The sequence below is a fragment of the Hippopotamus amphibius genome, chromosome 8, assembly GCF_030028045.1.
Source record: "Hippopotamus amphibius kiboko isolate mHipAmp2 chromosome 8, mHipAmp2.hap2, whole genome shotgun sequence".
In the NCBI taxonomy this organism is placed as follows: domain Eukaryota; kingdom Metazoa; phylum Chordata; class Mammalia; order Artiodactyla; family Hippopotamidae; genus Hippopotamus; species Hippopotamus amphibius.
The window spans coordinates 9812976-9825611 of record NC_080193.1 but is presented as its reverse complement, the minus strand read 5'-3'; the positions used below and the strand labels follow the sequence as shown (position 1 = coordinate 9825611).

Here is a 12636-nt window from a genome sequence, read left to right as displayed (position 1 = left end):
CTGGGGAGAGAGCCACGGGCCAATAGAAGATGGTGGCTGCGCGGTGGCGCGGCCGGCGGTAGGTGGAGTCACCCCGGGACCTGGACGGGAGCCTGGCGGGGTCAGTCCCCGAACTGAGGCCTGGCTCATGGCTGTGTGGGGCCCGGGAGGTCGCTTTGGCTTCCGCGGGTGCCTCGGCGCCCGCAAGCTATTCTGTCCCCGTTTCCAGAGCCGCGGCCCGCAGGGCGTGGAAGATGGGGACAGGTGAGTACCTGGCTGGGAAGGTAGCTCGGGCACCTGCCCTGAGTTATGCTGTCGTCGCCGTGGTTACGTCACACCAATGGGAGGTCACCGCAGCAATCGCCAGGTGACGTCCTCTTTAGTCCTGATGTCACCATGGCAACGTGGGCTCCGTGGAAGCCAGAGAACAAGATTTCTTGTCGCAAGTCCAAACGAAGTCCAGCATCCATCAGGACAGGGCACATCGCATGGGAGCCAGGAGGGTCGTCTTGCCTGGCTTCACAATCACGAGGAGCCTCAATTCGGATCTTAACCTATCTCCAAAGCACTTCATACTTCAAGACAGAGATTGACCAACGCTGTCACCCTATACCTTGAAACTTGCCCCCCATTCCCGGACCTCAGAACCTGACTTAATAATGGATTAATACATTTCATAGATCCAGTAATTTAACCTTTGAATAATCTCTTCATGTCACATTTTAATGTTGAAATCTGTAGTAAAGGTGTTGGTATTTGAAAATGCCAGTTTTCGAACCCTGTTTCAGCAGTTCTCCAATTCGGAGTATACTTGAAGCTTCATGGTATGGAAATGGCCCAGGGCTTTTTCCCTTCAAGAGTCCCTGGCTTGGTAGAGCAGAGGTAATGGTTTGGGGATGTGGAATAAGGTAGTCTTGGGCAAGAATCCCAGCCCTACCGGTTCTTCCCTGGGTGACCTAGGAAGGTCAGTCTCATCCTGTGAGCTACAGATTCCTCAAAAATAAAATAAATCGGGACGTCCCTGGTGGTGCAGTGGTTAAGAGTCTGCCTGCCAATGCAGGGGACACGGGTTCAATCCCTGGTCCGGGAAGATCCCACATGCCGTGGAGCAGCTAGGCCCTTGTGCCACAACTACTGAGCCTGTGCTCTGGAGCCCACGAGCCACAACTACTGAAGCCCAAGTGCCTAGAGCCCCGCTCTGCAAGAAGAGAAGCCACAGCAATGAGAAGCCCGCACATCGCTACAAAGAGTAGCCCCTGCTCGCCAGAGCTAGAGAAAACTCACAGGCAGCAACGAAGACCCAACGCAGCCAAAAAAAGAAAAAATGAACATCATACATAGTGTCTCCCTTTGGGGCTTGGGAAGATTCCAGGGATAATTTCAGGACATAATGCCGGTAATTCACTTAGCACAGTGCAGAGACTATGGAAAGTGATCAATCAGTTCTATCAGCCAATATTCATTGAGGAACGCAGTACGTCAGCTATTCTGCAGATACAGGTGTGGCAAGACACAGAACTTGCCCACAAAGGGCTTAAAACTAAGAGGAATGGAGGGCAAAGATTTCAAGTGACTCAAGGAGGGGGGTGGGATAAGTGCTGCCTCTGAGGGTACAGGTGGCAAACTGTGACCCACTAAAGGAGGTGCCCCACTGTATACGCCAACCTCACTCACCATCTCTTGATGTTTATTTCTCCTTAGGCCACAGCCTTCCTCGAAGACATCCAAGGTCCCCAAGATCTACACCAAAACAGGAGACAAAGGTAGGATGGGAACAGGTGAAAAAATGCAAAGAAAGATATGGCAGATTCCATCTTAAAGTTCTTCCAGATTCTTTGCAGACATTAAAAAGGATGTGACAGGCATCACCCAAATGTGATGTGAAATGAAAGATGCCCAAGATATATTAGGTGATAAAAGCAAGTTGCAGAACAATCCAAATAGTTGGAATCCATTGGATAAAAGTGTGTGTGTGTGTATGTATATTTCTATGTGTGTTCAGAAATGCATTGTGAAAGGTCACACCTTGGACTGTTACCTGGGAGAGAGATTGAATTGTGGGAGAGGGGAATGAACAGACAGGCTTTCATTGTTTCCTGTATGTACTTTTATCCTATTCTGTTATTTTTTGTGACAAGCATATCTTGCTTTGAGAATTTAAAAAATGCCAGAACATAACATACAGAAAAAAGATGTAGAAGAACATGGTATGATACCATTTTCTCAAGTTTAAAACGATGCAGATCACTAGTACTTATTGCTTAGGGGGGCATATTTATGTAGTAAAAAGATAAAAACATACATGAGACTTCCCTGGCGGTCCAGTGGTTAAGACTCCGGGCTACCACTGCAGGAGGCCCGGGTTCGATCCCTGGGTGGGAAATTAGGATTCTGCATGCCGCAGGTGCACAGGATGTACTTAATGCCGTTGTGCGCTTAAAAATGGTTAAAATGGTCAATTTTTGTTATGTATATGATGTTGCCACAGTTAAAAAAAAAAAGAAAAGATGCAAAGGAATGACAAATAGAAGGCAGTGCCAATATTCTCCAGCCAAAGACTCCAGGGACAATCTAGTCAAATAAAAAGGGTCAGTTAGCCCCTTACAACTAGAGAGAGAGCACAGCATTGGACTGGGCTTGTGCTCAAGTGATCTGGGGAGAGCTCGAGGGAGTGGGGCTTTGCTGTGAATCGGATGTTGTCAGGAAACAGGGCTAGTTGTCATTGGGTACCTTAATCATTTTTATCTAGAAGGTGGGAGGGGCAGAGAAGGGCTCAAACTGTAATTGATAAAGAAATCATCATCCCATTAGCCGGGAAAGGGGCGTGTTTGGTCACATTTGTCAGTTTGGACAGTCTCCTGCGCTCACATGTGATCATGGAGTGGCCTTCTTTTGGCGTTCGTCCTTCCCAGTCATCAAGGGGTCCATCTGATGGTGTGCTGGGGGGTCACTTGTGTTCAATCACAGCCCACCTGGGAGCACCAGGCCAGCTCTCAGGTGTCAGGAGTGGGTTTTCTCTTTCTCGCTGGTTGGGGGAGGAAGGTGGGACATGTAACCTAGGCCGAGATACAGAGGACTTGTATTTTGTGTGAAATATCATTACAATGTGGATGTAATGTGGGCGTGTATGTTTTCTTTCTTTAGCAAAATGGTTAGTACATGATTTTTAAGTTTAAAATAAAAGCATATCAGGGGAATTCCCTGGCTGCCCAGTGGTTAGGACTCTTGAGCTCTTACTGCCTAGGGCTCAGGTTCAGTCCCTGGTCAGGGAACTAAGATCTCACAAGCTGAGTGGTGTGGCCATAAATAAATATATAAATAAATAAAGCGTATCAGGAAAGAAGTGAGGACAGTTGTTACCCTGGGGAGGGGGGCAGTGGCTGAAAGGGGGCACGTGGGGGCTTCTAGGGTGAGGCTCGTGTTCTGTTTCTCGATGTGAGTGCTGGTCACAGAGGTCAGTTTCAGTTAGTAACAATTCATCAGCTTGTATACTTATGATTTGAGCACTTTTTCTGTGTATGTTATACTTCAAGTGGAAAAATGCTTGAAAAGAGCGTGTCAGGAAAAAAACCCTTTAACTCTTTGGGCGGCAAAACATTTTTCACAGGGTTTTCCAGCACCTTCACCGGAGAAAGGAGACCCAAAGACGACCAGGTGTTTGAAGCGGTGGGAACCACAGATGAATTAAGTTCAGCCATCGGGTAAGGCGGACGGGATTGGCCTTGAGGTCAGGTCTGAGTGGGTCATTAGTGGGCGTGACTGATGTGTGTCCCCCAGAGAGCCGGCCCGTCCCAGAGGCTGCCGGCCCTTGACGAACTTTCCTCCGCCTGCGGCTTCTGTCCCTCCCTGGGTGACGCTGCCTCACCCCTCCATCCCTGCTCCCTCACTGCGCTCAGATGTGCATGCCATTGAGGTGCACATGCTAAGTGACAGGTGAGTTGAGCACAGTACACAGTGCATCAGACATGATCCTTTTTTGTGAGTCTTATTTTTTAAACAAGCTGTAACAGCCAGAGTTTAGAAGGTGGACTCGGGGAAGTAGTCAGGATGGGCCGGGCTATGCTGGGGTAACAAACAACCCTCACATCTCATGGCTTACACCACCAAAGGCGTGTTTCATCATCTTAGCTCAAGCCCATCATGGGTGGGGTGTGTTTCTGCTCCACGTGGCCTTCACTCTGGGACCTGGGCCAGTGCGACACCCTCTGTCTGGAACAACGCCAGTACTTGTGGCAGGGGGAGGAGAGATCACGCTGACTCTCAAAGCTTCCACGAAGGGACACGCCACCTCTGCTCACATTTCATTGACCAGAGCCAGGCACATGGACACACCGGACAGCAGTGCAGGGGTTGTGGGAGTGGGGGTGGGAGGGGCAGCAACAATCTGAGAACAAAGTGTAGGCCACCACACTCAGCAAGCTGTTGGCAGTGTGAGCGGCCGTTACGGAAAGTGCTGGTTCCCGAACTCTGATGCGGCCTTGTGGGTGAAGGTCATGGTAATCAAACAGGCCTGGGTTCTGTGACTTCAGGCAAATCACCTGGCCTCCCTGAGCCTCAGTTTCCTGTTCTGTCAAATGATCGCAGTAATAGTATCCAAGCTCACTGGGTTCTTGTGAGGATGGAAGGAAGGAGAGAATTCCATGTTTCCCTCTTAGGGCAGTACCTAGCGCCAATCATAATGCTAGGTATTATTATCATCATAATTCTTATTAAACCCTACCTGTTCGTGGCTGCCATTTCTCAGTGACGGGCCTAAGTGAGGCTTTCAGCATGGATGATGGGAGGTGTCGCTAGTCTGCCAGCAGAGTAGAGAGGGCAGACCCTTTGGTGTGTGTGGTGAGGCTGTGGAGAGGCAGGAGCGGACACAAGGTGAAGCGGGCAGAAGGGCGGGAAGGCGGGTTCTAGCATCAGCTGTTTGGAATTAGCAGAGCAGCAGGCTGTCGCCCCTCCGGTGACGTGGGCAGGGGACTGGCCAGAGCTCATCTGTGGGGTCTTCCGTCCTCGGATGTTGGCAGAGTGTCTGCGTGTGCCAGGCTCTGCGGAGTGGGGAGCCTCAGCCCTGCCTTCATGGAGCCCACGGTCAGGGGCAGTCGGGGGCGGTCGGGGTGCGGGGTGCAGCGGGCAGAGCAGACAGCTGGAGGGGCTACAGGGGCAGCCACATGTGGTGGGAGCTGGGGTGGAGTGAGCACGCGGAGGTGCCTCCCGCCGGCCTGTGGCGCGGGAACATCCTCGAGGAGCAACTCCGAACATCTCTGATGCGCCAGGCCTGAGGCATATGCCTCCCCGCCCCCCCTGCCCCCCCACCGTCCAGAGGGGAAGACCAACGCCGGGCAGCTTACACGTGTGTTTTTTTAACTCTGACTGTAAGACGGGCTAGAAGATGCGCGGTAGTTCTTTGCCCTTTCAAAGCCATTCTCCTGTGCCCAAGAGGCTGGCCTTTATCACCTGGAGATGGTCTCATCCCGATTCCTTTGTTCTCTGACTTTCGGGTTGGTCCAGCCAATAGGCAGCACCAGCAGGGGATCGGACAAGGGTGAGAGGGGTGTGGGTGTGTGTGACCCTATCCTCAGGCGAGTGTGGCTCTGGCAGTTGCAGGGCTCTCCACCTGCTCTCTCTGGGTGGTGGCCTCCGCCCAGAATGCAGCTCTCTCCAGGGTCCGTAGCGCCTTTGACCCTCCCTTGCCCCTTCAGGCTCCTGCTTTCACTCACCTCTGCCGTCCATCTGCAGTTCCTATAACCCTTCCCACTCTGTTAGCTGTGCCTTCGCGAAGCTTTCCTCCAGGTACCCTTAGAACACACCGCTGTCTGTTCCCAGCCAGGACCCCGACTGGTACAGAAGGGGGTGTGGCATTCTGAGGGAGGCCACAGTCACTGTCCTGACCTGCATTGGGGACACTTTGGTTTTCCCATCCCACCCAGTCTTACCAGTGAACTCCTACTCAACCTTCAAAGTCCCACCTCAGCACTGCTTCCTCCAGAAACCCTCCCTGAACCCTAATCAAGACCAAATATCCCAGGACTCTCACTGTTTCCTCCAGAGCACTGACCTCAGTTTGCAACTTCCCTGTCAGTCGTGTGACATCCGATTCACATCTCCCTGTCCTGCTGAATGGGGCCTGTGTCACCTCTGTTCATACTGAGTCACCTGGACCTGGCCAGAGTAGGCACTGAGAGAGGAGCTTTCGGCTGGATGAGTGATGAGACACAAATATCCGCGACCACGTGGAAGGTTACGATGCTTTCATTGTCAGCAAGAAAAGAATGCCCTTCCGGTGACGGCTCAGGTCGGGACACGGCCCATCACCTGAGAATGCACTGCCTTCCAGCTAGACAGGGCCTGGGGATGTTACATTCGAAGCAAATTCTTTTCTCTTTTTCCTCATAGGTTTGCTATGGAATTAATTGCGGAAAAGGGCCACCCGTTTGCGGAAGAGCTTCAGAAAGTGAGTAACACTGTCTTACCCTCAGCTGGGATTTTTCAACCCCAAGGCCTGGTGGCCATAACTGGATTTGCCAGCTGACCGTCACTTCCTTTCTGCGTCACCTGGGACGGGTCACTTTTCCTCTGTGAGCCTCCGTTTCTTCATCTATAAGATGGGGACACACAGAGAAAAGCCTCCCTCACAGGCAAGTGGTGAGTGAGGCTCGCTTCAGAGAAGGAAATATGAAGGTCTTAGCCCGGGGCAGTTCTGCCCCTCAGTGGACACAGGGCAACGTCTGGAGATGTTTAAGTTGTCACACTGGAGGTGGAGCTGCTACTGGGATCGAGTGGGTAGAGGCAGGGATGCAGCTAAACGTCCTACAACGCACAGGACAGCCCCCACCACAGAGGAGGACCTGGGCCAAAGCGTCAGGGGCCCTGAGGTGGAGAGACCCGGAAGGCCCAGTTGCGGTGAGCCCACGGCCGGGGAACCCTAGGATTCTTAGAATGACTGTTCTGTTCCTTGAGAAGCAGCAGGGCTTCTGGCCCACAGAGAGGACTTCAGAAATGGAGGCAGGGCCGCCACCTCCAGAGCATGGAGGCTGTGCCCGGGCTTTTAGTCTGCGTGCTGACCTGAGTCAGCTGCTCGCTGGAGGGCCGGCCCTCAGCCCGCCTCAGTCCTCCAGGCCAGGCCAGAGCCCGCTGGGGCGCCTGGGAGCAGACGCAGGGCGGTGAGGGGCTACAGAGAATGGGAGGCCTAAGCTGCTGGGACATCCTGTGCACGAGGCACCTCCCGCATGAGGGAGGCTGGTCTTCCGCCTCACAGTGAGGAGCTGCCGGCGTCCACAGCGGTCACTTCTGTCTGCTGTGCTCAGCTCTGAGCGGGGTTTACAGACGGGGGTGGGGGCAGTGGCGGGGTGAGCCCCCCTTGCTTTAGACCACGTCCTCTGGGGAACAGCTTCAACATCACCTCCTCTGGGGCCTTCCCTGGCCACCCCCGCCTCCAGCTGGTGCCTCTCCCAGGCTTCCACAGCTCCTGCAGGTCTACCTCTAGAGGCGGGCATCACCGGAAGTGCGGCCTGGGCTCCCTGAGGGCGCAGGCTGTGACTTGTTCAGGGCACCCAGCCTGGCCCCCGGGGGCTGCCCTGGGGCCTGTGGAAGGCCAGGCGGTGTGCTCCCGGCTCTCCCCACAGAAGCCAGCTTTCACGTTTTACAGAGGACAAGATCGAGGCTCAGTGCAAGGCTGCACGGCCAGGAATCATTGGGGCTGGGATCCGGTTCCCAGACTGGGGCCACCTCTCTCCAGCCCTTGGAGTAGACGCTGCAGGTGGCCGGCAACGGGGTAGGACTGTGACGCCCCTCTCCACTGGAAGCCACAGAGACACCGTGAGGTCAAGTAACTCACCCAGAGTCTGCTGTGTGGTGGCCCAGGAGGGTTCCAGTCCACTCCTGGCGGGCAGCGTCTACTCTCACCCACTGTGTCCTGCTCCCGGCACACTGCCACGGTGGCCATCTCATCAGAGGGCACAGCCTTGTCCTGTATAGTTTAAAAAGCACTGTCACCTTGGGTCTCTCGGCCCAAGTGTTACAGGTTAGAAAACCAAGGCTGTCAGTTTAAAGAAAGAGACCTCGAAGGGCTCCGGCACCTGGGAGAGGCGGATCAGGGTGAGGAGCTTCCTGGGCACCTGACACTCACCATCTGCATGACCCAGATGTTCCCAGCGGAGCCAGGTCCCCTCCCAACAGGGCAGACGTGCTGCAGGTTCAGACAGAGTTTGCTAATTACCCTTTAAATGCCGGCTCCTGAGAGGTCTGACAGCCCCCGGCAGGCCAGTCCCTGCACGTGGATGCGCGGCACCTGCTTGGCCCGAGAGACAAGGTCTTCATCCACTCTCCGTTCCTCCCCCAGATCCAGTGCTGCCTGCAGGACGTCGGCTCTGCCCTGGCGACACCGCGCTCCTCAGCCAGGGAGGCTCACTTAAGTAATTCTCTCCCCGAACCCACCCTGTGTGCTCAGAGGGCCACGCGGGGGCCTGGGCCCATGGGGGGCTGCGGGGCGGGGGGGGGATGACCCTCTCCTGGGTGTCACCTGGGAGCCCATCAGCCTGGCCTGTGCAGCCTGAGAGAGAAGGTCCCTCTGAGCCAGCGGGGTGGTTTGCGAGGCACCCACGTGGAAGGGACGCGGGTGGGCTCCTTGTGATGCCGGGGCAGTGGCCTTCTCTTTCGCTCCGCAGAACATGCCACGTTCGAGGCGGGGCCTACCCTGGAGCTGGAGCAGTGGATCGACAGATACTCCAGCCAGCTGCCCCCGCTCACGGCTTTCATCCTGCCGGTAGGTACCGGGCTGCCTCAGCCTGGAGGTGGCTGTGGGCCAGTATGTCGACCAAAACACACAGGCAGTGATGGAATCCCCTCTTTAATTTCTAACAGTGACAGAAGCTGTCCCCCTGCCCCCAGGTGCCCTCCAGACCCTTACCGATCCCCTTCTAGCCCTGCCTGCTTTGGAGAGGGGTACCCAGTGGGTGTGCCCTAGCAGGGTCCCTGGAGACAGAACACTGCCGGGGGCGGGGGTGGGGCGCCTGCCTGTCCCCCTGTCCATCCGAGCTCCCTGCCTGCAGTGGGCATCCTCCCTCTGCCCCTCCAGCCAACGCCCACATTCTCCTTTCAGTCAGGAGGCAAGAGCAGCTCCGCACTGCATTTCTGTCGGGCTGTGTGCCGCCGAGCTGAGAGACGGTATGGGGGCCCCTGGGAGCGGGACCTGGGCGGGGAGACAGTGACCCCTGATACAGCACGTCGGGAGCAGAGTTTGTGTCAGCTGCCATGTCACTGGCGCTCAGCCAACAGCACCATCTAGAGTGTCTGCACACAGCTGGCAAGGCAGAAGTGGGAGTCCAATGCTGGCTCGGGACGCAGCCCTGGGGCCCACGCGTGTTGAGCCCAAAACGTAGTATGACGCTGTTTCCTCCCCTTCTAGCGTGGTGCCTCTTGTCCAGTCGGGTGAAACGGATGCAAATGTGGCCAGGTTCTTAAACAGGTACTCACATGGGATCTGGAGAGTCTCCCTGGAAACGCAGGCACATCGTGGCTCCAGCCCTGGCTCGTGCGGCTCCAGGGTGGGCCAGGCTGGGGCCGAGAGCAGAGGGACCCCGGGAGCCGCCTGAGGGTCCAGAAAGTGACCTCGAGGCGGGGGCCTGGCCCCTTAATGTGGTCACCACTCCTCCCCCAGGACATGGCCTGGGCTTTGATGGTCCTGACCAGCTCCTTTCCTCCTGGAAGGGCAGTGTGCCCCAGGGGAGTGAGGACTGTTCTGTTCACGTCACAGTAGCGACCCTGAGGAGACCTCCAGTTGAGTAGGTTGTGTGGGCCGAGCCAGTGCGTTCCCTTAGCCAGGAAGGTGTCCCCACGCAGGTGAGAAACGAGCACGTGACAGCCCTGTGTGGGGAGGGGGCTTGGGGGAACCCAGAGCAGAGTCTGTTCCACTCCCCGACCCCCCACTCCCAGAGAGACAGCCAGACAGGAGGAGGAGGGGGACATGGTTCCAGGAGGGGCGGGGGTCAGCGAAGGTTCCAGCAGGACCTGGCGTGGAGCTGGCCTCGGGGTAGGATTGGAGCAGGGAGAGAGGAGGGTGGGGTCCGTGCTTGGCATGGAAACAAGGGAGAGCATAGGGCAGCTCTGCACCCTCCCTGCCAGCCCCTGGGGCAGGCTCGCTGTGTCCTCTCCTGTTTCCCTCCCCACTCACCCCTGCCCACAGGCCCCATCCCCCGGGGGGTCAGAGGAAGAAGGGAGAGCGGCACTAGGGTCTAGCCTGCTGGAACACTCCAGACCAGAGCTGCTCCAGCGGGACCTCTGACCGTGTCCAGAGACAAGTGGCTGCAGGCCAGGGCTGCTGCCCCGCGTCCTACGATGCACGGGGCAGCTCCCCCTCCCAGCCGTGACCAGGGATCCTGAATGCCAGTAGTGCCAAGGCTGAGACGCCTGCTCCAGCCTCCCTCCGCTCACAGGGTGGTTCTCAGACAGCAGCACAGGGGCACACAGGGTAGACCTGCCAAACCCTGGGCCTGGCCCAGCCAGTCCTCCCGAGTTAGAATCTGATCCGCGTGTCACCAGCATCCCCAGATGACTTGTGTGATGCCCCAGTGTGGGAGGCACTGGTCTGTTCACTGGAAGGCACAGAAACCAGGGAGTGGCTTGAAGTCACCAGCCCTGTGAGGTCAGGTGGGGTAGTGGCCTTGCCCTGCAGGAACTGCCCCAGCCCTGGCGCCAGAGTCGGGCGCTGGGCTCTTGGGAAGCTGGCCTCATGCGCCATCCATCAAGCCCAGGTTGGCTGAGCCCGCGCTGTCCCGCCCGGTGCTCCAGGGGCGCGTGATTGATATTTCCTCCTTGAAGGCTAATAGAGGGAGGACCCAGTTAGCATTGATCTCTCATTTCAGATCATTCCGTTTGCCTCCCTCTGCCTCTCCAGACTCAGCGACTATCTCTTCACGTTAGCCAGATACACAGCCATGAAGGAGGGGAATCCAGAGAAAATATACAAGAAAAATGACCCGTCGGACTGCGCCTGAGGTGCTTGGAAATAATGGGAAAAGAGTTTTGCAGACCCCTCCACAGTGACAACAGTGGGGGAGGACTTTACCCTCATGTCCTGATTCCTGAAGATCTCACCCAGAGGGGCTGGCAGCTGGTCTCCTGTCCAGACTCAGCTTCCTTGCAGAGCCAAAGCTGGTGGAGAATCCTGCCTCCCTCCCCTAGGCTCTCCTCAGCCTTCCAGGAAGTGGGAGTGAACTCAGTGTTGCAGGAAGGAAAGATAAAGTGATCGCTTCATTGAGGAGCCATGCAGAAAAAATAAAAGTGGGAAAGGCTTGAGCTGTGTGGGTGTGTGTGTCAGAGAGAGAGAGAGGGAGGACCTCCACTGGCAGCTCTGGCTGTCCAAGGATTTGGAATGGTACCAGAGGCCCTTGGAAATGTAATTGTGATTTACCTGTGCCAAAGGGGCTTTAAATGTCACATTTATAAAGGGGAAGGCAGACAGGATTTGGAGTTTAGTCACCTCTGAGCCGCTCATCAAGGGGGAAGGTTGGCTGCAGGTTGACAGGCAAGGCCTCGGAAACACTTGGACTGAAATGCATGCGTGGCAAAGGTACAGCCCGGAGAATCTTCTCTAAAGGGGAGTCTTCGTCCATCAAGGAACGGAGACCCTGGGGAGAGGAACATCGCCACTTTAAGGAGGGCATGTCCTGCCCAGACAGGTGGTGACCAGGGTCAGAGGTGGACTGCATTCACCTTCAGACAGTAAGCTCTTAGGTTTCCAGCGAGGCTGATGCAGACCAGACTGACTTCTCTGATGTTGCACTTGGCTGACTTCTGCCTCTGAGGTCCAGGCCACAGCTGCATTTTATTTCAGTTGTCACCGCTGCTCCCTCCTGCTATGAAGCGACACTGCCAGTGCCAGCTGTGTCCTTGGGAAGGGGGATATTTATGGAGGGCGAGGAAGCAGCCCTGAGAGCCTGAAGATTCCATGCCGCTAATTGCAGGAAACGACTTGGGGAGGGCAGGCTCTCGCTAACGGTCAGGGCGGAAATGCCTGGTGAACTCCACGCGGCCATCATTTATTAGCCTGTAGCTCGGGAAGGCTGGTCCCTCCCACCATCCTTGCCAGCAGTCAGCAGACGCTAACACGATGGGTTTTGTGCTTGCTTTTGCTTTCGTCCTTGACCACCTTACCTGCTCATTTTGCTGAAGGAACATCATGTCTCATGCCTTCTGGGTCCTTTCGTTCCTGGACTTGGGCAAAGTGGCTGAGGTACAGGTGACTGTGAGTGAAAGCGAAAACCCTTGAGGAAGTGGCCCTGGCCGGTGGTCGGTGCCAGGGCTGGTGCACGGCGGGCCTGCGTGAACAGAACTGAGAACAGTACAGAACAGGATAAAGGCGGTTCAGTGTCGGGCGGGCGGGCACTCAGGCTGGGCCAGGGAGGGCTGTGTTCCAAGAGCTCATGGCAAATCCACCAAGTCACTTGATCCTGCCTGCACCTCAGCATCTTCCTGCAAGGAACAGGACATACATAAGTAAAACAGCAGTCCGGCACTCCCCACCATGGTAAAACATCCTGCAAAGATCAAGAGTTCTTTGAGTAGATGCAGTATCCTCACGGGATGATCTTTGAAACAAGGCCTTTTGCCTGTAGCCAGATCCCCTCCCCACCAGCCCCTGCTGGGAGGGGCTGTCACAGGCCAGATGGT

General features: G+C 55.8%; 1 protein-coding gene across 1 annotated transcript; it reads left to right on the top strand.

Annotated features, from left to right (window-relative positions):
• Positions 1–76: 76 nt before the first annotated feature.
• On the top strand, positions 77–11259 carry MMAB (metabolism of cobalamin associated B). The gene is made up of 9 exons (XM_057743796.1): positions 77–243; positions 1681–1742; positions 3587–3680; positions 6364–6421; positions 8309–8381; positions 8634–8731; positions 9068–9132; positions 9374–9433; positions 10862–11259. Exons 1-9 carry the CDS (start codon positions 128–130, stop codon positions 10959–10961), a joined length of 726 nt encoding a protein of 241 aa, XP_057599779.1. The 5' UTR covers positions 77–127; the 3' UTR covers positions 10962–11259.
• The last annotated feature ends 1377 nt before the right edge of the window (positions 11260–12636 follow it).